At 35.0% G+C, this 25,166-nt stretch overlaps 1 protein-coding gene across 3 annotated transcripts in view; it reads left to right on the top strand.

Annotated features, from left to right (window-relative positions):
• Positions 1-25,166, top strand: part of LOC144979877 (carnitine O-acetyltransferase-like) — a 55,271-nt gene that overhangs the window by 13,169 nt on the left and 16,936 nt on the right. For all 3 annotated transcript variants that reach the window (XM_078927111.1, XM_078927112.1, XM_078927114.1), the window contains 12 exons: positions 50-130; positions 1,005-1,123; positions 2,226-2,279; positions 2,946-3,114; positions 4,366-4,537; positions 5,654-5,829; positions 7,564-7,664; positions 9,069-9,188; positions 11,619-11,741; positions 14,809-15,007; positions 15,309-15,446; positions 16,978-17,169. In XM_078927111.1, coding sequence (XP_078783237.1) covers positions 50-130; positions 1,005-1,123; positions 2,226-2,279; positions 2,946-3,114; positions 4,366-4,537; positions 5,654-5,829; positions 7,564-7,664; positions 9,069-9,188; positions 11,619-11,741; positions 14,809-15,007; positions 15,309-15,446; positions 16,978-17,169 — 1,644 coding nt within the window. The remainder of the gene's footprint in view (positions 1-49; positions 131-1,004; positions 1,124-2,225; positions 2,280-2,945; positions 3,115-4,365; positions 4,538-5,653; positions 5,830-7,563; positions 7,665-9,068; positions 9,189-11,618; positions 11,742-14,808; positions 15,008-15,308; positions 15,447-16,977; positions 17,170-25,166) is intronic.

The following is a 25,166-nucleotide window of genomic DNA, read 5'->3' as shown; positions in this document are numbered from 1 at the left end:
TTGGCCATCTCGCCTTTTGATATCACTCCTTATTTTTGTACATCACCAGATTGTCCAAAACTTTAAAAACAATGAAGGGCCTGAATTGCAATCTCTCCTGGAACAGAGGGCACAGAACCATATCAATTGGGTTAGTAGTGATACTAGGCTGTGAAAAGTTCATGAACAGAAATTAATATAACAGCTCAAAAACAAAGAGAGAGAACAAAGTACCAAACAAAGTACTGAACTTTGAGCGATATCTTAATGTTTTTACTGCTTTGTTATTGGCTGAAGAATGGTTTTGATCCCAAAACATTGTTGTTTTTGTTTTGTATTTTGTTCATTTTCAAAGCTGTTAGATTCATTTTTTAAAATTCCGTTTTACAATTAGGTTAGTAGTAGAGTTATCTTTTCTTGGTGTGGTGTGTTTTGTCAAGTAAGTAGCAAGGTCATGAGGTACAGATTGGAGAGGATGACTCATCGTTTCAGCATTGCTTGTTTTGAACGTTTGTGCGTGTGTGTGTGTGTGAGGGAAAGAGAGAGAGAGTATATGTAGGTGTGGGGGTGAATGCAGATAAAGAGAGAGTGTCGAACTTCAAATTATTTTTAGAATAGGCCTTTGCCCGTCTCAACATATGAATTCAAATAATCAAATCTAAATTAAGTTTAACAGTTGGAACAATAGATACAACATTGGCGACATAAGTAATGACAATAACAATAGTAATAATAATAATAATAATAATAATAATAATAATAATAATAATAATAATAATAATAATAATGATAATAATAATAATGATAATAATGATAATAATAATAATAATGATGATGATGATAATAATAATAATAATATGGAGATTAAGAGAGAGAGAGAGAGAGAGAGAGAGAGAGAGAGAGAGAGAGAGAGAGAGAGAGAGAGAGAGAGAGAGAGAGAGAGAGAGAGTAACAGTACATTGAAATGAAAATGTTACCCTTGATGGGTGAGACTCATGAGAATTATTGCTGCTATTCCCTCCCAGCTGTCTGACTGGTGGAAGAATGCAGCCTATCTTGACGTGAGACTGCCAGTGGTCGTCAACGTGTCACCAGCCATCGCGGTCTTCAAGCAGGACTATCACGGACAACAGGAACAACTTGAGTGAGTTGTAGGGAGGAGGAACATGATGGGGGGCGGGGTGATTGAAGAGTCAGAGAAAAAAAAAAGATATCGCAATATCCATTAAACATGCTCAAAGCGCTTTACAAGGGGTCCCTGGCCAACAGCAACACTTAACATGTAGGACGGGACATGATGCCTGTGATGCGATATTACAATTTTTTATCAGACAGAGACAACGCTGTTAATGGCTAGGTACTCATTTTACACCTGAGTGCGGTGAGAGAATGTGAGTAAAAAGCTTTTCCCAAGGACTCAACTATGCACCCAGGACCTTCCGATCTGAAAGCGAATGTCATACCACAAGACCACCATAGCTGCACATATATAAGTCAAAGTTGACATTTCGTATACAGTGAAATCTGCATAAAAGTTAACACTCTTAAAGTCAACTTTTGCATTTAGTCAACACATTTTGTTTATCCATAAGTTTTCTGTTCTTTATCTAGTATGTTCCATTGATAATGGAAACAGTCAACCTTAAAGTCAACCAAATGTTCTGGTCCTGCTTATTGGCTTTATCGTATTTCACTCTACAGTAAAAAAAAATTTAAACAACCATTTTAAAAAACTCCCTGGTTTTTAGCCCCAAGAGGAAATTATCCGTCTTGTAAATCTATCTCAGAAAAAGATGGAGATGGCACGGGTCTCAGCTGCAGTTCAGCATTGCAAAATAACTCTCTCCTTACCAACTATAGGAAAATCGTCACATTCGTTACGATAGAACCAACATCTAGTTATATCTATGATCAGCACACACTTTCAGAACTTTTACTTTCATACCGTCCATACCAGCAGCCTTCCTTTCATCCAATTTTTCTAGATAGAGCTCTTGTTTCTTTGTTCATCAAATTATATCTTGAATTCCTCCTCCAACTATTTCTTGGCTAATTCTCTATCAATTTTATTGTTCGTTTTGTCAAATCTTGTATAAAATTTAAAATATAGTGACTATTATTTTGTTTTAATGGGAGGATGGTTTGAGGTATGCTAATCTTAACACTCTCAAAAGTGCCTTGTATCTGATTATTTCATCATGATTTAGATTTTATTTTTCACTATTTTTTTTTTTATTCCTTTTCAGTTTTGCAGCAAGATGTATTGCTGGGGCACTGGATTTTAAAATGAGTCTTGATGAGTAAGTAAATGAAATAAAAAGTCAAGTAATTCAGATTTAGCTCTTCAAGGTGATTTGGTCAGAGTGCAGCCTTGGCACTCTATAATTCATCAGGTTGAGCACCCAATGTAATCAAATGTCACTCCCACTTGAGCGGCATGGTTGATTCTTGATTACATTGGACTCTCAGCCTGATGAATTATGTCAATTTTTGGAATGCTTAAGATATGATATCTTCAAGTTCAATGTCTTTATCTGCAATAGGCAGCAGCCTCTTATGGTTCACACTACTATGTTATGACGATCGACCCAATCAGCAAAGTCCGGTCCGCATTCGTGCACCGTCGCGAACCCGCCGGGTAGCACCGTCACAACACACCTTTCGACTAGATGCTCTGCCGAATTGCCCATCACTGCAGATTTTTTACAATTCTGTGGTGATTTGCTCCATTATTTTGCCATGTTATTTTTTAAAGACATTGATTTTAATTGTATGATTATAACACAGGAGTGTGTGTCATTCATTCATATTTATTCATTCATTTACATGTTTATCTATCTATTCTATTATTGATCTATTGATTTACTTATCAATATATTAATATATTTCTTTCTTTCTTTATAAAATGTATCTATGTTTTTTAATCATGTTTTTAATTACTGCACTTTGATATCATCTATTCTCAGTCAAACTCTACCAGTTGAGAGTCTGGGAGGAAAACCTTTATGCATGTACCAGTACTACACCATACTGGGTGCCTGTCGTATCCCAGGGGTCAAACGGGATTCACACATCTGCATCCCACATGGAGATCCCGACTCACCCAAACACATCAACGTTATACACAACAACTATGTAAGATGAGATGAAATCAGATGAGATTATAAGTTTATTTTTGGCCATTTGTGACTCACAGCATTAAAATGGTATCATGTTAGAGTGAAGTGGATTCCAAAGCATGAATTTAAAGTTGAAATGAATGTTATTGTTTAGGATTGTATAAGTGTGTGTGTGTGTATGTGTGTGTGTGTGTGTGTGTGTGTGATTGCTTGTGTATATGTCTTTGTTTGAAATTTGTAGACCGTTATATAAGTTTAGCGTTATACAACTGAATTATTATTATTATGATTATTATTATTACTATTATTATTATTATTACTATTATTATTATTATTATTATTATTATTATTATTATTATTATTATTATTATTATTATCGTCAATGAAATGTTTGGTTAATGCATTTAATGAAACTATATTTATTCTACTTGATATATAAATTCAATTTTCAACATCAATATCATAGTGACAGAATGTTGTTTTGAGATAAAGTAAAAAGAAGTCCTTTGGAACCGCATAACCCATGCAGCCAGAGTTTATTGTTGTTTCTGAAGCGTGAAACAGACACTAGTCATTGTTTGCTACCCTTTGATAGGACACTAGTCTGTCGCTAAGTACTTTCCACCCGATCTTACAGACCCAAATACCCAATCACTGCTGTTTGGTCAGGGGAAAAAATCCAGACATTGATCTCGACCCTTTTGCATTTGAAGCAAGTGCTCTACCAACTGAGATATTGGGACCCCCATTGCGTTGATCCCTGTTATGTTATCAGGAATGACATAGACCAACAAAAATTTCATTAAAAGTATACTAGCAGGGGGGGGAAAATTATATATATATAGGGTTTACATATATATTTCAATATAATACAATTTTCATCGCTCTCCCTCTCTCTCTCTCTCTCTCTCTCTCTCTCTCTCTCTCTCTCTCTCTCTCTCTCTCTCTCTCTCTCTCTCTCTCTCTCTCTCTCTCTCTCTGTTGCAAATTACTTTCTTATGAGATCTTACAAACCAAGCTACCCAATCACCGTTGATTGACAGAGGGATCAGAAAAAAAGCATTGACTGCAACCAGCGACCAATATTATCGGTCCCTTGCTTTCTAAGCATGTGCTCTACCAACTGAGCCATTGACCACTTCTCCCCTTCTTCCAACCCCCCCTTTTTTAAATCTTTTTTTTTTTGTTTTTTTTTGTTTTGTTTTTTTTGGTCACAGTTTGATGTATTCTTTTTTTTTTTTTTTTTACTTCATGAATTGAATTCCAGATTTTCTCAGTGGATGTGTTTGACAGCAAGGGGAAACCACTGACCATGGCCCAGATCAGAGAACAACTCCAGGATTGTGTTGATCACTCACAAAAACCAGGGGTACCAGTTGGTCTCTTGACCAGCATGGACCGCTCGTCTTGGGGGAGTGTTTACAATGCTATGAGCAAAGGTAATAATAAATTAGTAAAGTAGTCCTTCAAGCCAATTGGTTCAATTGGACCTGGTTTCTCTAGCATGAAACGGACAATAACAATTGCTTGCTACCCTCTACCCACGCCACGCTAACGTTTCATTCATACTCCAACTACCATTGAGTACAGACAAGTTATTTTATTTGTTTTCCACGTTAATTTGTGTATTGTTATGCTGACGAAGGGTTTGTACCCAAAATGTCCATTGTCTGTATTATTCCCATATGAAGCCTCTCCATTTTCACTCTTTCGTTAGTATTTTCACGATCATCGGAATCGGGCAGCCCCTACCATTTTCTACTTTCATCATATGCTTTAACTCACTCAATCCTAGGGACTTTTACTACTTTTCAAAATGTATTTAAAATGAGCATGTACATAGATAATTTTATTCAATTATCATTAATTGGCAAAAACTAAAAACATTTTAGCGTTGATATTATGCCTATAATTTATCTCAGAAAATTTAAAAAATAGGCATGGGGTAAAAGTAACCCAGGTAAACTACGGATATAGTCGATGTTAGGGTTGAGTGGATTAAGATGATGAAAGGATTTGAATAAAATTAACCTGAACAGAATTGGTCATATTTGTGCGGCTGTGTCGTCTTGTGGTGTGCCGCTCACCCTCAGACTGGATCGTTCAGGGTTCGAGTCCTGCTCTGAGTCTGAGCAACACATAGTTAAGTCCATGGAAAATCTCTTTACTCACATTCTCTCACCATATTCAAGTGTAAAATGAGTACCTACCAGACAGCTGTTTTGTCTCTGTTGGAAAATAAATAAAATTGGAATATCGCCTAACAGGCATCAAATCTCGTCCTTCATGTTAAGTGTTTCTGTTGGCTTGGGACCACTTGTAAAGCACTTTGAGCCAAATTTAATCATTATTGGCTATATAAGTTGTTTTTTTTGTTGATTTTTTTTGGTTTTATTTTGTTTTTTCTATCGTGTATCTGTTTGACACTGGTGTATATTAGTCAAGTTTTGAACTCACAAGAAGCTAAATTAGGCCAATGAGTTAGAGCCAATTTTTTTGTTGTTGTTTTCTTTTAAAATTTACAACTGAGATTTTTCATTCCTATCCAAACACAGACAAGGCAAACAAAAACTCTTTTGAGAACATTCAACGCAGTCTGTTTGTCATCAACCTGGATGGTCCCATGCCCAAATCAGATTTGTCCAGCATGGACAACTTAACTGGGTTGTTAATACATGGAGGCGGGTCCTCACTCTACTCAGGCAACAGATGGTTTGACAAGACCATTCAGGTGAGTGGATGCCTATTATGTTCATCATAAATGTTACAGTGAATGACAAAATCAGTCGGATGGTGAAAAGGTTTGAATTGAGATATTGCCAAGTATACCTGGTTTAAAAAATTCTAGTCACTGAAATTCTAGTAATTGATCAATTGATTACAGTAAGATTTAACCCTCTCGTGTTCAGATTCTTTTTGGGGGAGTAGATAATGAGTTCCCTATATGGCCATGTCAATCATGTAGACATCCTTTGATGATATAAGCCTACTCTTTGATATCTGTAGTCGCCTTTTCGTTTTCTACGGTCACTCATGGCTAAACTCCGCCCAGAAACGATTTCATAGGTCCGTCCATCACCAAATTTCAAACTTTTGTTCTCGTGAGTTCATAAGTTTTTTGACCGAAGAACGATTGGCTACTGAGCATCTTGAGCCTTCAACGATTGGTCGTTCTGGCAGCTCACGTGTCAACAGCCGTCAACAATGAATTGAATCATCGTCGATGCAGTGGAAGACGGCCATGGAATAGTTGCGTCACATCGCCACGTTGTTGAATAAATTATCCAGGCATGGTCGATAGGTAAAAAAGCCAAATTATGTTCTAGTTACATTTGAAACAAACAAAGTATATCACTGATCTCGTCTCTTTGAGATATAAAGAATGGTATAAAAATCAAGAAAATCGGCCGATAAATAAAAAAGTTGCTAAAAAAAGCTAAAATAAACAAAAGCAATTTTTAAAATCAAATTTATTCGTAAAACAGTTGGTTTTCAACCGATTTTTATGAAACAAAGACCAATGTACTTCTTTTTTTCAAGCTGATTTCAGCAATGTGACTTTCAAATTCCTCAGAATTATATTTTTTACTTTTAGATTTTAGGTTTTAGGCCTACTCAAAAAGGTGTTATATTCCTTGCATAACAATAGCGTAATACATCGACGGGGAGAAGCGTCTTTGTTTCGGCCAGCTGGATAGATAGCCTGTGATTGGTCGAAGACTTTGAGACGTTTGATTCACAATTCTACACGAACGGACCCTGGCGGTCTATCAAAGAGGTGTTACAAATTTATTTACCGACTATTTTTCTTGGTGCTAAAATTACAAAGTAATAATTTCGCATCAGAAAAAATAACTCTGAAGTTCCTATCTCTTTATTACAATAAAATTGAGACCTCGAATGACAAAATCGACCCACAAATAAGGGAGTTATAAATTATTCATAATATTTTTAAAAGTTTACAATAATTGTCTTCAAAGTCATTTTTCATCACCAAAGTCGTAATTTTTTACCGATTTTTACCAAACAAAGTGCAATGTCAATGATTTTCACCCGCAAATAAAATAGGATTTAAATCGCAATTTCTGAAACATATTTTCTTTTCTGTCGGCAAATTTATAAAAATCAAAGCTGAAAACACCCTGCGGCAGTGACAGGGCCTGTCATTTCCTTCACAACGATTGGATTTTACTTACTGAGGCCAGTCTTGGCTACCCCGCCCATGAATATTATGTCGTTGTCGGTTTTTGTCGGGTTGAATCTTAAAGAGTTAAGCAAAAATGACCTTCCACCTTTTTTTTTTTTTTTTCAGTAATGGAAGCAGATTCCCAATGCTGGAATCAAATTAACTGTAATGGAAGGCCAGTCCACTGCCACCATCATCATCTTTATCATCATCATTGTTATCGCTATTTTAGTCATCGTTATAACCCTAATCATTGTTCTCGCCTTCATATCTTCCCAGGTGACATTTGGTCCAGAAGGTTATTGTGGCATCACATATGAGCATACGTCTGCTGAGGGTCCAGTAATCATTGGCTTGATTGATCACATGATTTCTTTTGCGTAAGTTAAAACATTCATTCACAAAACCTCTTTGCCTCGATCATTTAGATTTGAGTCTTTGCTATCTAATCCAATCTAAGTTAATACTTATTGTGCAGATGAATTCTGGAATAGCTTGTGTGTTTTATGATCCGTCACAGCAAATAAATATTTAAATCACTTGAGTATATCATTAATTTATTTCTTGAATCTCTCTAACATTCTTCAACTAACTCTAACCTTCAGCTGCTCATTTTATTTTTATTACACACCCTCAATAAAGTTTTAGTAGCATTCCCAGGGTATATAATTTTCCCATAAGGCACCCAGCGACTGATTTTTAGCAGCGTTTTATGAAGGTTGAGAATGCATTATAACTTTCATAAAGGCACCTAACGATATGCGGGACTATTTTTTTTTTTCTAGATCAGATGACAAAGCAAGGGAACTCAATACCGGTGTATTATTACATCGTTATGTTTTGGCAATGTGTTTAGATAGTCATCTTTATGTTCTTGTTTTAAAGTTTGGTGAAGTTATTAAATAATTTGTGAGTTTTATTTCGAAGCTAATCTTTGTTACTCAGGAGGTGTGATAAAATAATTTTTCAACATTTATTGTTCTTTGACACCCAGTCTTGGATTTCAGTCCTTCCAAAAGTCTTGCATTGGTCAATACCTCTTTCCATACAACAACACATGTTAAAAAGTCTATTAATACACCCTCTCTCTCCATTGTATAGTGGCCAAAAGTATTGTATAATGCATATTACATTCAAAGTCATAGTGAACTTGCACCAGTAGTCTCTTAGAATTTGAGCCATAAGGCCTATGAAATTGGACTCTCTATCATTTGGCTAATAGAACCAATTGCTTGCTACCCTTTGGATAGATTACAAGTATATTGCATAATACTTTCCATGTCATTTAACAGGCCAGCTACCCGATGACTGCAGGATGAGCATGGTTTTTTAAAGAAACAGCCAGGGTCCAAACCACACACTTTGTATGTGAGTCGGATGTTCTCACGACTGAACTAATGGGACCTTCTTTCCGCCAATGCATGCTCTTGATTTTTTATTTTGATATGTGGGACTAAGTGGTCTTGTTGATATGACAATCACGTTTTAATGGTAAGACCAAGTGTTCGAGTCCTGTTGTGAGCGGTGCATAAGTGAGTTCCTTGGAAAAAGCTCTTTACTAAAATTCTTTCACTGTACTCAGGTGTAAAATGAGTATCTGGCCATTACCTGCGTTGTTGCTGTTGGAGAAAAAAAAAATTGTTACATTGCTTAACAGGTGTCATGTCTCATCCTTCATGTTATATGTTTTATTGGCTTGAGACCCTTTGTAAAGCGCTTTGAGCACATTTAATGGACATTGTGCTATATAAATGCTCAAGTTTGTTTTTGTTTCCCATATGTAGTCAAAGAAACCAGGAATCGTGGATCAAGGCAGCCGACCCTAAAGTTCCCAGGAGGCTTCAGTTTAACGTCAGTGACAAGGTCAAGAATATTATCAAACAGGCTGAATATGAAATCGACTCGTAAGCATGTTTGTTAGTTTTCTTGCTTTATAAAGATTTTTTTTTAAAATGGAAAACCATATCAAAGGTTTCCGTGTAAATGCAAAAGATGCTATTTTTGAGGGGGAAAAAAAAAAACAGTGTAGCTTCTTCATTAACTCACTCAACCCTAACACCGACTATATCCGTAGTTTACCCGGGATACTTTTACTCCATGCTTATTTTAAAAAATTTTCTGAGACAAATTATAGGCGTAGTATCAAAGCTAATACTTTTTATTTTTACATGTTAATGGGAGTTGAATATAACTATCTATGTACATGCTCATTTTTAATACATTATTTCAAATTGTGAAACATAGCAAAAATCTCTAGGATTAAGTGAGTTAACACTTAACATGTGTGTTTGGATCACATGATTAATCCTGCCAAATAATGGGATTGAGGTTAATCTAATAATAAAAAATAAATAAAATTCCCTTTCTTCATCCCATAGGGGAAATTTGTCTCTAGGGTCTATTCCAAGGGAAGACTGGAATAACCCAGGTGTTTCAGCCACAGTGCTGCGCTGCAAATTGAGCTAGGACGAAGTGACTTGCTTAAAGCCACACAGCCCAGCGGCGGGTGATCGAACTCACTACCTGCTGAGCCACGCTGACCTCCTGAAATGCTGAATCTATGTTGGTCACAAGGGTAGGGGAGGGGTTGGGCTTTAATCTAAGCTAAAAAAGAAAACGTTTTACAGCACATGACGCTTGCATGGTTAAGAGTCGGACGCCCTTGACATATAAATCCCAAATATTTCCCCCAAATTTTCCAGACTTTTGTTTCTGAAAAGTTGGCAATTCAGGTTTACAAATCTTACATCTGACAATTCAATGTTCCTCCTCCTCCTCCTCCTCCTCCTCCTCCTCCTCCTCCTCCTCCCTTCTTCTTCTTCTTCTTCTTCTTCTTCTTCTTCTTCTTCTTCTTCTTCTTCTTCTTCTTCTTCTTCAAAAATTTGTTTTTCTTCTGTTTCTCACAAGGTTTCATTCTCATGCTTCTTGCAATATATTTTAACATTTGTTTTATATAGGTTTAAGTGGCTTTCTTTGAATTACTTCTTAATTTATTTTTTTCAAATTTTCCTAAAGCTTCTGAAATTTTTCATCCCCACAAATTTTTCTGATGAGAATAAATTTACTTCCAAAATTATCCTCTTTTTGGGAGTGAGATGACTGAAGGGTTACACATTTTCAAATTGAACACTTTTTCTCGAAATCTTACTCTTTTTGACAATCTTACACTTTCTCTTGTATAGAGGTTGGCAGCCCTGGGATCTCCACTTATTTCTGTCACAGGTCAGTCAACTCAGAGAGCTCCACCCCCCACTCCCACACACACACACAAACACACACACACACACACATATATATGATCCACCTTCTAATCTTCTCCATTATTTCAGCCACAGTGCTGCGCTGCAAATTGAGCTAGGACGAAGTGACTTGCTTAAAGCCACACAGCCCAGCGGCGGGTGATCGAACTCACTACCTGCTGAGCCACGCTGACCTGAAATGCTGAATCTATGTTGGTCACAAGGGTAGGGGAGGGGTTGGGCTTTAATATAAGCTAAAAAAGAAAACGTTTTACAGCACATGACGCTTGCATGGTTAAGAGTCGGACGCCCTTGACATATAAATCCCAAATATTTCCCCCAAATTTTCCAGACTTTTGTTTCTGAAAAGTTGGCAATTCAGGTTTACAAATCTTACATCTGACACTTCAATGTTCCTCCTCCTCCTCCTCCTCCTCCTCCTCCTCCTCCTCCCTTCTTCTTCTTCTTCTTCTTCTTCTTCTTCTTCTTCTTCTTCTTCTTCTTCTTCTTCAAAAATTTGTTTTTCTTCTGTTTCTCACAAGGTTTCATTCTCATGCTTCTTGCAATATATTTTAACATTTGTTTTATATAGGTTTAAGTGGCTTTCTTTGAATTACTTCTTAATTTATTTTTTTCAAATTTTCCTAAAGCTTCTGAAATTTTTCATCCCCACAAATTTTTCTGATGAGAATAAATTTACTTCCAAAATTATCCTCTTTTTGGGAGTGAGATGACTGAAGGGTTACACATTTTCAAATTGAACACTTTTTCTCGAAATCTTACTCTTTTTGACAATCTTACACTTTCTCTTGTATAGAGGTTGGCAGCCCTGGGATCTCCACTTATTTCTGTCACAGGTCAGTCAACTCAGAGAGCTCCACCCCCCACTCCCACACACACACACAAACACACACACACACACATATATATGATCCACCTTCTAATCTTCTCCATTATTTTTTTTTTTTTAATGATCAAGATGATATTTTAGTCTAAATTTGTGCAATTCACCATTCACTCTCTCTCTCTCTCTCTCTCTCTCTCTCTCTCTCTCTCTCTCTCTCTCTCTCTCTCTCTCTCTCTCTCTCTCTCCAGGGCTGTGGATGACTTGATGATTCGAAGCATCTGCTTTAAGGAATACGGCAAGAGATTTATCAAATCACAGAAGTTGAGTCCCGATGCCTTCATCCAACTTGCATTCCAACTCGCTTACTACAGGTATGTCAAAATCATAGCAAGAGTATCCCCCCCCCCCCCCCTTTGAAATCATTCTAAAAAACTTAGCTTTTTATAAAGCACAATATCCACTCAATGTGTTCAAAGCGCTTTTCAATGGATCCCAAGTGGACAGCAACACCCACCATTTAGGAGAAACGACGCCTCTGAGGCACTATTACAATTTATTTCTTGTTTTGGCTGAGAAAACTCTGTTATTAGCCAGGTACCCATTTTACACCTGAGTGTGGTGAGATTATGAGTAAAGAGTCTTTTCCAGAGATGCAACTTTGCACTGCCCAGAGCTGGAGTTGAACCAAGGACTTCTCAGTCTGTAGGTGAGTGTAATATCATAACACCACAATGCTGCACAAAATTATGTTTGTTTATTTTATTTATTTATTTATTTTTCATATGGGATAAATAACTGAGCGAATATAAGGCCTTTACGGCTATGTGGTCTTGTAGTATAATGACACTTGCTTTTGGGTTGGAAGGTCCTGGGTTCGAGCCTCACTCCTCGCATAGTTGAGTCTTTGGAAAAGACACTTTACTCACATTCTCTCACTATGCTCAGCTGTAAAATAAGTACCTGACCATTAACAGTGTTGTCTCTGTTGTCAAAGATTGTAACATTGCCTCACAGGTGTCATGTCTCATTCTACATGTTACTTGTTGCTGTTGGTCAAGGGACCCCTTTTAAAGAGCTTTAAGCAAGTGTAGTGGATATTGTGCTATATAAAGAGCTCAAGTACACCTAGAAAACACGGATTTGAGCCATGCTGTCTGCATCCCATTTTCTTACAATGCTCTGCGGCTGCTGTTTGGGTTGCCTCCTTTTTTTCTTGAGATGGACCTTTGAGAAAAATTTCCCAATGGGGATGAATGAATGGAAAAGGGAATTTATAGCAGATGTCTTTGTTATGGTCACAATACTGTGTCAATATAATGTAGTTGCTGTGCTAAATAGGAGTGATGGTTGTAGTAGTAGTACACAGCCGTTTAAATAGGGCCCAAACTTTCACTTTAGTTACTTCTTCCCTCACTGGCTACTGTCAAGTAATGTAAACAATCCACCGTCAACCACAGTGATAACAGCTGTCAAGACGGCGTGCATTGGCAATAAATTATGTCTGCAGGTAAATCTCATCGCTTTGAATTTCTCTCAGGCAGAGAGTAGTAAGAATTTCATCAAAATACTCAATTTTCTCAGGCCGTTGTGGACGCAGCATCTTTTTCATAATTTTCAAACATATATGGATACGAAGGCCAATTTTTCCCCTACAAGACGCAATTATTTTTATTTACATCATTAAATGATAAGTTTGTGTTTTGCTCTTTTGAATAATCAGAGTTTTTTATGAAATAAATATTAAAATTATAAGTTTAAGAAATATTTAAAAATTCAAAATATCAAACCAACACTTTTTACCATCAAGTGTGAGGGATCATAGAAAAGTAGATAAAATTATCTTTCATATGATATATACTTTATTATGTAGATTCAGGGATTTAAGAATAGAGGGTGTGGAAAGGAATCTCAATTATTATTTTTGTTACCAACAAACGAGAATATTTCATGATATTTTAGAAACCCAATAATAAAACTAGATAGTGATGATAAGAGACATTTATTTAATTTGATTTCATTGAATTTTAGCGGAAATTTTAGATATTTCTTAAATTTACTTATTTAAGTTCTGTTCAGGTTATGAAGAGACACACTGAAGACGGTCATCACACCAGTACAAATGAAATATGTCGAATTTGTTGTGAAAGAGTACAGAGCCGTGCTGAGAGGATTAAAAGACTCTAGACGTATTTAAATATTTCAATTTGCGATAAATGTATCTCACTGGTACATAATTTAAAGAAATGCGATGCAGGTATTGATACCTTTGGTTCAATGAGAAAACTCTGAACAAGAAACAATACTTAATGAGGTGAATATGATCCTAATCTTTCACCAGTGATGTGCTATATGCAGTCTATATGGCACACAAATTAAAAGAGGTGCAAGTCAAGTACATGAAAAAAAGTAATGGGCATGGATGTCTCAAAAATAAGGTTATGAAAATTATAAGAACTCTTTAAGATTTTCTTAGTGGTTTTGATTGTCTTTAAATGAATGTCCTTATATAGCAATTTTTATTGGAATTCTTATAATTCGTTGATTCTGGGATAAATATAAGTGAATCACATTTGACTATGTTTCTGGTTTATTAAAAAATTTCTATTAAGACAATGCAGTGATTGGATTTCAATTTTACCTTACTCAAAATCCTTACTTTTACGTACAGGTGAACTGATATCTCAAAAACGCCTCAATCTACTGGTATAAAATTTATATGTCTAAATTCTACAAATATTCAACATCATTTCCATTACTTTTGTTTTAAAATCTTAAGTGTTGAACATGTTAAAATATTCTCTTAAAAATTTTATTTCACTAAATTTATGTATCAATTTCATAGGTTATCCCTCTTGCTTTTTAACATCATCATAATTATGATTATATAATCAATGAAAACTCTGTTAATAAACTGTTAGGTAGTATAAAAATATTTTTGCTACACTTAATAACGGCAATACTACATTAGTTTGAAATTCAGAAAAAATCGATCAAAACGGCGAAAAAATTGTTTCCCTCTCTCAGTGTAAAGCTATGACTCATCATCACAACACTGGCTAGATTTACCTGGCGAACTAAATTGAAAGCAATAAACGCCTGTGAGTAGTAGTATTAGTAGTAATAGTAGTTGTAGTAGAAGTAGTAGTAGTAGTAGTAGTAGTAGTAGTAGTAGTAGTAGTAGTAGTAATAGTAGTAGTAAAGTAGTGGTAATAGTAGTAGTAGTTATAGCAGTTGTTCTTGTAGTAGTAGTAGTAACATTCATGGCAGTTGTAGAATCATCTGGAGAAGCAGCAGTCTCTTGAGAATTATGAATTTTCAGAGTTTCAAATTGAAAGATCTGACACTACCGAATATATCTTGTTTGGCTGTTATAAACGCTATTGTTTACATTATTATAAGAAAAAAAATTAAAACATTTTATTTTTTGCTGTCACACAGAGTCTACCAGAAACCTTGCGCTACGTATGAGTCAGGCTCCCTTCGTCGATTCCAGCTGGGTCGCACAGAGACAATCAGGTCGTGCACCAACGCATCTGTGGCTTTCACCAAGGCTATGGATGACAACTCTTTACCTCCCCCAGAAAAAGAACAACTTCTTCGTAAGGCTGTTGCAGCTCACAGGAAGTACACAGATGATGTGAGAGATTTGTTTTTTGTTTTGTTTAATTAATAAAAAAATAGGGGAAAAAATGATAATTTTCAGTGTTGTTAGCTGCTGTGATATATTTTGTACTGTGCTGAAAGCTTTTAATTATGTTGTATGTAGTGAAGATTAAGAGTTAAGTGTTTTTGAAAGCATCTTGTATAAATGGCCTGTATATTTTTTGTTTCTTTGATGTCTACTCTCGTAGAATTTGTCGTGTAATTACTTTAAAGTGTTGCAAGTACTGTAAAGTCCTAAAATGAAAACAAATCCCATTGAATAAATTCCATTTCAGGTGGTTGTGGGACAGGGCATAGATCGCCATCTTTTGGGACTCAAAATGATTGCCCTGGAGCAGGGGATGAATGTTCCAGAACTGTTTATGGATCTAGCATATAAGGAGATGACCCATTTTCGTATGTCTACTAGTCAGGTAGGTTGTGTTGTGTATCTTGTGGTTTGTTTAAGAATGGACCATTTAAGAAAACAAAAACAATAAAGATATACAAGCTTTTATATATACATTATTTTAAACTCTCTCCTTATCAACCATTTTCCGGATTTACCCCAAAACTTCACAACCAACCTATACAAAAATAGATATTTCACTCAAACACAAAAGCTGTTAGTTCTTGTTATACATATTTTTTTCTGCTGAACGAGCTCTTCAACACAGTGTTAATATACTTTAACTATAGCAAACATATTTTATCAAATATTATGATGTACAAAAGTAATCAGAATGAGAAAAATGTTGGCTGCATCGTAACGAATGTGACAATTTTCCAATGGGTGGTAAGGAGGGGTTAATGAGCTTTTACATGGCGCAGTTTCCACTACATAGGTTCAAATTACAGTAACAGCAACCAATAACTAGAGGTGCCTAAATGAGTCAATAAAATGGAGATAATGATAAAGGGAGTAAATCTGACTCATGAATGAACAACACATTCGTGTTCATTCATGAGTCAGATTTACTCCCTTTATCTTTTATCTCCAGTAACAGCAGCACTTAACATGTAGAACGAGATTTGATACCTTTGGAGAGCTATCACGACTTTTGTTTTGGACAGTGACTACGCTGTCATTGGCCAGGTCCTTATTTTGCACTCTAGTGTAGTTTGTGAATGTGAGTAAAGAGCTTTTTCAAGAACCCAACTTTGCATTGCCTAGAGCAAGGCTTGAATCAGGGGCTTGCCAAACTTGAGTCGAGTTTCAAACCACAAGACCACAAAGCCATATTATTTGGAAGAGAAAGATCCCGTTGTCTCCTCTGTGATTCGATCAAGGCTTCTCACTGAACATAGAATGACTACGACCATAGACCTTTCCTTAGGAGTAAAACAATTATACAATTAATTATTATCCGTAAAATATACTCCAAGCACATTACAAGGGGTCCCAAGTCAACAGCAACATTGAAAATATGAGACAGAACATGCAATCTTTAACTTACTTTGATAATTTCTTTATGACAAAGACAACACTGTTACTGGCCAGGTAAGCTACTGATATTACACTGTGTGGAGAAAATGCGAATAATGTGGAAGAGGAGGGGGAGGAGAACAATGATGATGAAAGTAGAAATAAGAGGGGGAAGAAGAAAGAAGTAGAGGAGAAGGAGGACAATGATGAGGAAAAGGAGGAAGAAGAGAAGAATTAGAATAAAATAAGAGGCAGGTGGAGGTAAAAAAGCAGGAGATATAATGAAAATGATTCATTCTTAAGGTTGAAGAAGGAAGAAAGAGAAGGAAGAGGAGGAGGAGGAGGAGGAGGAGGAGGAGGAGGAGGAGGAGAAGAGAAGAAGAAGAAGAAGAAGAAGAAGAAGAAGAAGAAGAAGAAGAAGAAAGAAGGAGGAGGAGGAGGAGGAGGAGGAGTAAAAGAAGAAGGAGGAGGAGAATTAAAAGAAGAAGAAGAATTATTAAAAACAATATTATTTATTCCTTTTTTCCTGAATTTCTCAGGTTGCTGGAGTCCACACATCATTCTTGGCTTTTGGCCCTGTGGTCCCGGATGGGTACGGCATTTGTTACAACCCCCAGGAGGATTATCTCAACATTGCGGTGACGTCCTACAACAACAGCCCTGAGACCAACTCAGAAACCTTGGCCAATGCCATCGAACAGAGTTTTAGGGATTTCCGCTCTCTCTTGATGGCAAGTCAAACTAAGGCTAAATTGTAGTGAAAGTGAATGGTTGGTTAAATTGAGTGATTGATTGATTGATTGATTGATTTGCAAATGGGTGGCAAGTCAAACTAAGGCTAAATTGTAGTGAAAGTGAAGGGTTGGTTAAATTGAGTGATTGATTGATTGATTTATTGATTTGCAAATGGGTGGATTGATGAGTGGGTTGGTTGAATGAGTAGTTCATTGGTTTTAATGACAAGCGACCTATCGCACATTCTAAAAATGTTTTGACAAAGTTACTTGGACGCAGTTTTTTGGGGGTTTTTTTTTAATCTGAAAAGGTGTAGGACTGGTAATCAGTAGGTCTGAAGTTCAATCCCCAGGCAAGGCAGGCTGATTTATGGGGATGATTTTTCTTTTATTTTTCTTTCTGATTTGTCAGGCACTGTTTCATACACGCCTTTTCAGAGATTTATCTTACACCAGTGCCTGCTCCCTACTTTGTTGGTTTTTTTAAAATGAATATATTAGACCTCTTTATCTGAAGATCATTCAACTTTTGCGATCCTTAGGGTTAACATGAAAACAGATGGGGTTTCGATAGCTCAGTTGGTAGAGCACTTGCTTTGCGCTCAAGGGGTTGGGATCAATCCCACGTGAAATTGAGTTGTTTTTTTTTTGTTTTTTTTTCTCTCTGATTCCCCTCCTAACCATCCAGCAGGGAGTGGGTAGCTGGGTCTGTTAGATCTAGTGGAAAGTACTTTACGATTGACCAGTGTCATACCAATTTCTATTACCTATGTAATACGATAGAAACCAGGATAAATCCGTCTCTTTGGGCCTTATGACATTGTGTGGTGAAAAAAAAAAACTTGGCTTGGACATTTTTTTTTTAAAGTGAGAGAGAGAGGACGTGAAAATATGAGTATTGAAAAATTATGTGATAACCTACTTGTTCCTAACTCTCTTTTTTTCAATGAATGGTGCAATCTATTGATTTGTTTTCATTCATGTTGAATGCATTAGAGTTGATGCTGTCCACTTGTTTAAAATGTGCATCATGGACATGAAATCTCAGTTCCTGACTTATCAGGTTTATGGTGAATAGTGGTGGATACTAACGCCCAAAAATGAGTATAACAAGAAATAAAGTCAGTAGGAAAGTGCCAGAAGACAATAGAGAATAAAAATTTCACTGCGGCGATGGGGGCTCGAACCCATGACTTTACTGGTACAACAACTCTGAGTGGTGGATAGCACATAAGGTAGAATCACACTCTCCCCCCAAACAGGTGGAGTTGTCGTACCAGTAAGGTCATAGGTTCCAGCCCCCATCGCCTCTGCGAAATTTTTATTCTCTATTGTCTTCTGGCACTTTCCTACTCACTTTATTTCTTGTTTTTATAAACGTAAGTGCCTGCTCCACTCAATTTTTCTGAAAAAAAAAATGAATAACAGCTTCAAGAAAGAACACAAATACCAAGCATTGAACATTTGGGCTCCAAGACCTTCGTCAGCTAATAACAAAACCGTTAAAGTTTTGTTACATCATGTGAGGAGATAATTTTCAAAACGTCTTAAGTAGCATTGTCATCATTCAGAGAAACTGTAATTTTTGTGTTATTTATTTAGTGGTTTAGACCTGTAAATTCTCAGTCAATTAACTGAAATCAGTCAATTTGTCAAATTCAAATATTTAAAAAAGGAAAGAAAGAAAGAAAGAAATAAAAAAAGAAAGAATTCACAAATCGTAGTCGAATGACCGTAAAATAATTAGGAGTGTTCCACAGCGCTACGCATAGCTCATGGGGACCGTTTATATTAACGATGTATATATTGCCAAGACAAAGCGACGCTTTTTATAAAAGGCGTGTCTGAACACTTCCCTGGGTATTTTCACACATCCTTCGTTAAATTATTTTTTCACTTTCCAATCCGTCGTGATCCCAACTGTAGCCAATTTTAACTGAGCCACCGAGCGATAAATTTCACTGTTTCATCTAAGCCAAAATTGACCACATTTACCCTTCGAGTCTCAAAACTATGATAAAGTAAATTGCGAATGCCGCAAGTCCGTTATGTAGACATCTTCAAATCGAAAGGTAGGATAGATTGCTACAAGCACATTTCGATTGCCTCACGTTGTAAACAAACTGGTTGACCGTTTCTTCACTGATTGAGTACCTGATCATAAGGAACAATGGTAAGTAGCCTAATTAATTCCCGTGCAAATCAGGACGTTTTCTGGCATTGTTTTGCTCAAGCCCAAGCGAGCTTGCTGTTTTGTGGCGATTTACCTTCATTTAGATTCTTTGAATTTTTCCGCTACGCCTGCCGAAGTTTCTTCTTGATACTTGATAATTCACTTCTACTTAATAATTCAGTGTATTGGCCTGAAGTCATATTTATTTAAGTTTTTTTTTCTCTGTCATTTACTGATTGAAAATCAAGTTTGCTCATTGCTACATTATTCTAATGTTCTCACAATGGCTGAGCTGTTCGTGGATCGCAATTCAGACTTGTCGAGCATCGATAAAGATGTGAGTCCCGTGAGGAATAAATTCAATTGGTCATGGCTAGAAGTTAAAGATGATAATGGTGATTATTTTTCTATGTCAAAAAAATTCCAGAGGCAGGAATATGACTTTGATGAAGTCATCTTTACCTATATGAATGACATGCTTATTTAGCATTCCTTCTACATCAAATTATGGCAGTCATACTTCCAGTAAGAAATAACACCCACTATTTTGATATATTGTATTTATCACTCTCCTCTCCAATGATGCCCTTATTTTTAAAAAAAATAATTGAATCTTCAGTTTGTCAAAGAGTTTCAGTCAATTTTTATAGAGCTCATTTACAGGTCTAGTGGTTTAAAGAGGGAAGTATGTGTCGTTTGTTTGCCCTAAACAATTCTCAGATGATTTTTTAGGTGTCCAATAAATTGCTTTAGAGTGTTAACTTATTTTTTATTTGTGTATGTGACTTAGCATGATTTGAAAATCACCTCCTCATGTGATGAATCAAAAATTAAAAACCAGAAATTGAGATTTTATATAGCGCAATATCCACTAAACATGCTCAAAGCGCTTTACAAGGGGTCCCTGGCCAACAGCAACATTTAACATTTAGGATGGGACATGACGCATGTTAGGCGACATTACAATTTTTTCGGACAGAGACAACACTGTTAACAGCCAGGTACTCATTTTACACCTAAGTAAGGTGAGAGAATATTTGTACAGAGCCTTCTCAAGGACTCAACTATGCACCGAGTGAGGCTCGAGCCCAGGACCTTATGATCCGAAAGCGAGTATCATACCACTAGACCACTAGTTTTAACTGTTTTTTTTTGTTTTGTTTTGTTTGCTGACAAAGGGTTTTGACCCCAAAAAGTTCTGTGTTTGTTATTTTCCTCTTTTTTTCTTTTTTTTTTTTTTTTGTGGCTGTTATATTAGTTTTTACACATTACTTTTTTTAAGTCCACAGTTTCTAGTAGCTTAATATATTCTTTTGACAGAGAAGTGGATAGGAAGATAGATTTGTGAGTGGATTAGATTAGTCGCTGCCTTGACTGTCACTGTGGGCTTCACCAACCTGAAGTTACTTTTTCATTTCAATAATGCCAGATTTTATGATCGATTCCTATTCTTATGATTAAGCCCGTTTGAAGAAATGGTTGCTTTAATACGTTAAAATATTGGTAACAGTTTTATTTGTGCTACCATAATCTTATTGTTTTAAAAAATGATAATATATTAAGTATGATAATATAATAATCATGCCTCAAATAACTCACCAAGTTCCAGGGTAGTTTTTTTTGTTTTTTTTAAAACCAAATTACAAAGGTATTTAATAGAACAATCTAACAACATTTACTCAGACAAAAACAAAGATTTTTACATTTAATTTATGTTTTTTTTTGTGTGGTTTTTTTGTAACCATCAAATGTGGTAACTATCCATAGAGACAACCATGTCTTTGTGGATTTGGGGTATTTGGACATTTTCAGCCTTGTTGCTATACTTTTGTCTGTTAAATTTTACCAAAGAAAATACTTGCCATAAAACCAAATATTTTTTAGTAGGTCCGTATTCAAAAAGGGAACAATTTCCCCTTTAAGCAAAGTTACCTAATTTGATGGTGTCTGTATGTAAGCTTAATTCATATTTTTTTCTTCTTCAAATTTGGAAGGTTTACCTGAAAAATTTGTTTAGAATTGTTGAATGATTTATTTTACTACACAATTTTTTTTTGGTGACAGTTTTGCATTATCGGGTGAACATCAGTTGAAATATTGTTTTTGTTTTTTGCTCTAATGAACAGTGAGGTAAAATTTGTAATTTGATTTGAAGATGAAACATTTGCTTTAAATTTATTCAGTATAAAAAGAATATAAATTCTCTGTAGATGATCTGTGATAGAGTTTGAAGGGGTGAGTAATGGATGGATGGATGGATGCTTGGTTGACTATATCTGTTGATTCCTAGCTTTTCAAAATTCTATTTTTTTTTTTTTTTACTGGAGATGTAAGAGAATTCTTGTCGCATTATCGGATAGGCAAAATTTAAAAAGCAGAAACTAGAATATAGTTTGTTTTTTTTAATGCAAAATGGAAATTCTCATCAATTTAAGTGACTTGCTATGGCCCCTATTTTTCACAATTCTTAGCATTTTGGATTTGTCAAAAATCAGTTTCATCCACTTTGGAAATTTTTTGAAGAATCCTCTGTATAGTTTCCTTTGACCTTTATGATATGGAATTTTATTACCTTAAACTCATGTCACACTTACAGACCTGCCTAGTACTACGAAAAGATCGTAGAATTCCGAAATTTTGGCTTCAATTTGAGAACTTCATGAACATTCCTAAAGTCATAAATACTTTATGAAAATAAAAGTTGATTTCAGATTACATATTTTTAAGGATTTTGAGGTGTTATCTAACCTTTGTGAGGGCAAATTGTTGATGTGTAAAGTCAACTATAGTGACTACAATTTTTATCTACTAAAAACTACGAATTTTTTATTTTCAAGTAGGCAGGTCTGCACTTATGATCTCGTTTGGGCCATTTATCTTTCACAGCTCTTCATATTTTTTACCATTTGTCAATGATTGAAATGTAAATTTGAACAGAACCGAACTGTGAAGGAACCGTCTTTCATACACAAGTAGATTGATTCATGATGCAGTTGTGACATTTAAAAAAAAAAATCGATTTAGGTCTGTAGTTTCATTGATATACTTTGAATAAATATTTCCCTCATCGAAATTTTGCACATGTATGAAACACAGTTATTACCACAGTTGGATGTACATTTATGGCTTGGATTAGAATTAGCAGAGTTGCCAATGCCTTTTTTTCCCCGGGATTTTACCTTTAGGGTCCAAATTAAGGAACCTGATATAATGATTTCTAAAATCCTGATTTTCCTTTATTATTATTATTTTGTGTGTGTGTGTGTGTGTGTGATGATTTGCACATGTAATTTCACTAAAGCATAATCTTTAAGTGCTGTTTATTGCATATTTCTATTGGAGGTAAGTAAAAAGACTTGCAGCTCTTAATGCTCTTAATGCCTTACTGCTTGAAAGAACCAGATTAGAAAGGGAGGCTTTTATTTTTTTTCCAGAGGGGAAAAATATTGAGGTAAAGAAATGAAGTCTTATCTCATTTAACAAGCATTGCTGGTTAGCAATACTCGACTTAGCAGTGTAACTTATCAATTTTGCTGTGATCCTGAACACCTCTTTTCTGAAGAGATAATTACTCCTGTCTGTTGATCTCAGGGGTTTCTTTTTGTGTGTGTGTGTGCGTAGGGGGGGGGGGGGGGGTAGTTTAACTTAAAGGAAGTAATTATCATTGCCCTCTTTGTATTAGTTTTTCATTTGTCATTAAAAACTGACTGTTTGTACGTCCACAAATAAGTTTTGACTACAGGCTCAAGGTCCAGATCATTTCAACCATAAGGAAATTTGTGATTTTTTCACCTTGAATCGGAAATACCATTTGAAGAGACCTGCCTTTAATACAAATTTGATAATCAGTGTATACAGATATATATGAGCCAAAATTGACTAAATATAGATCTATTTTCCGGATGTAAATTTTTAGATCAATATTTTAGAGGAAACATTAGAGGTGTGACTCAACTGAACTGCCCTACAAATATTACCTTATATTTTTTTATTCTTTATCCGTATTTATTAATGTTTTTTTCCCCTTTATTTTTACTCCAAGGAAGGTTTTGATTTTGAAACAGTCTTGAAAAACTATTTCTTTCTAGAAGCTGTCTCATTCATTCAAAAAAATTATTTTTGTTAGTCGTGATATGAACTTCCATCTTGGTTGTCATTAAGTGATACTTTTCACCAAGGTTTGACCCAAACACAAATGCCTGATTTTTAATAAATTGATTCTTACCATTAAAAACCGCATAACCGTCAGAATTTAGGCAACGTTGTACTTACTGTTGCTATGAAGTCAGTGGTCAGAGGGAGTCTATCATCTTTCATTGATAATAATGATATACAGTTATAATAACAATATTGGTACTAATAATAATAATAATAATAATAATAATAATAATAATAATAACAATAATGATAATAATAATAGTAAAAAATAGATTTTTTTAAAAACTAATAATAATAACAACATCAACAACAACAACAATAATAATAATAATAATAATAATAATAATAATAATAATAATAATAATAATAATAATAATAATAATAATAATGATAAAAGACCCTTATTGTCCATAAATAGGGCATTTTGTCTTTTAGTTACATTTGTTATATCATAGTTGGTGTGATAACCGGCATTGACTGTACTATGAATTCTCAGGTATCCGTTGAATTTGTGACCCACCAATTCAATCTGGTATTATGTCGAAATCAACTGAATGAAGTAAATTGAGGTTCACTGTCAAGTTGATCAGAATTTGTAAATTTAAGATTCGTCAAGTTTACGAAACAATAAATTGTATTCTTCTCAATGAAGGTATTTAAAATTTTATCGTGGAGTAAAATTTTAGGAGATAAGCTTTAAACTCTTATCTTAAGAATCAAGTTCATCCCAATGTAATACCATTTTGAGGCGATTGGTCACATTTTGGTCATTGTGTAATTATGTTTCTATTTCTATAGTATTTTATGATATTGCTGGAAGGAAGTGGGGCTTTGGGTTTTGGATTCATTCAACGGAACTTATTCACATTTTGACATGACGGTTTATTGTTAAGATATTTTACAATTACTCGCACAAGTTAAGCAAATTATTATTGCTATTTTTTATTCTCTTCTATTAATATGTTGGGGGTTTTTTGTACGGGCTCTTTTATATATCATTAGAGTTTGCTGTTCATAATTGTTTTGTTTGTTTTGTTTTGTTTTTTTTTTTTTTTTTTGGGGGGGGGGGATTTATTTTTTATTTTATTTTTTGTTTTGTTAATTAATATTTGAGTTTTCTTTTGTTTAAGTTTTAAAAAATTTATTTCCTCTCTTGTTTTGAGTTGGTTTTATTTTTTTTTTCTATTCCAAAATAGTTTTTGTTCAGGACTACTTAAGTTTACAGCTATATTATTTTAATTTTGGTTTCTTTTGTTTTATTCTTTACTTTTTTTTTTATTTAATCAGGAGAGAAAATCGGTGCTGTAGTATTTTGATCAAGTGTTCAAAACTTAATGATGCTGTTATTTTAATGGAATTCTTATTTAATGTTGGAATTTTGTTTTGTTCGTGATTGTCTCTCTCTCTTCTTTTTTGTTTGTTTGATTTTGCATTGGTTTATTACATAAGATTATATTACAACAACCATCGAATCCATCTTGCTATTTAAATGATTTTGTGTAGCTTGTAAAGAGATTTGAGCACATTTAGTGGATAATGCACTATAGAGGCTCGATTAAATTTTTTTCTTTTTTTTTTTTTCTGTTCGGTTGTTTTTTACTTAATTTTACTGGTCTTATTTATTTATTTATTTTTTGTTTGTTTGATATGATTATTTATTTAT

This window comes from Berghia stephanieae, chromosome 9 (genome assembly GCF_034508935.2).
Source record: "Berghia stephanieae isolate SIO BIC M18660-M18661 chromosome 9, UCSD_Bste_1.3, whole genome shotgun sequence".
In the NCBI taxonomy this organism is placed as follows: domain Eukaryota; kingdom Metazoa; phylum Mollusca; class Gastropoda; order Nudibranchia; family Aeolidiidae; genus Berghia; species Berghia stephanieae.
This window is presented reverse-complemented; position numbering and strand designations above follow the sequence as displayed.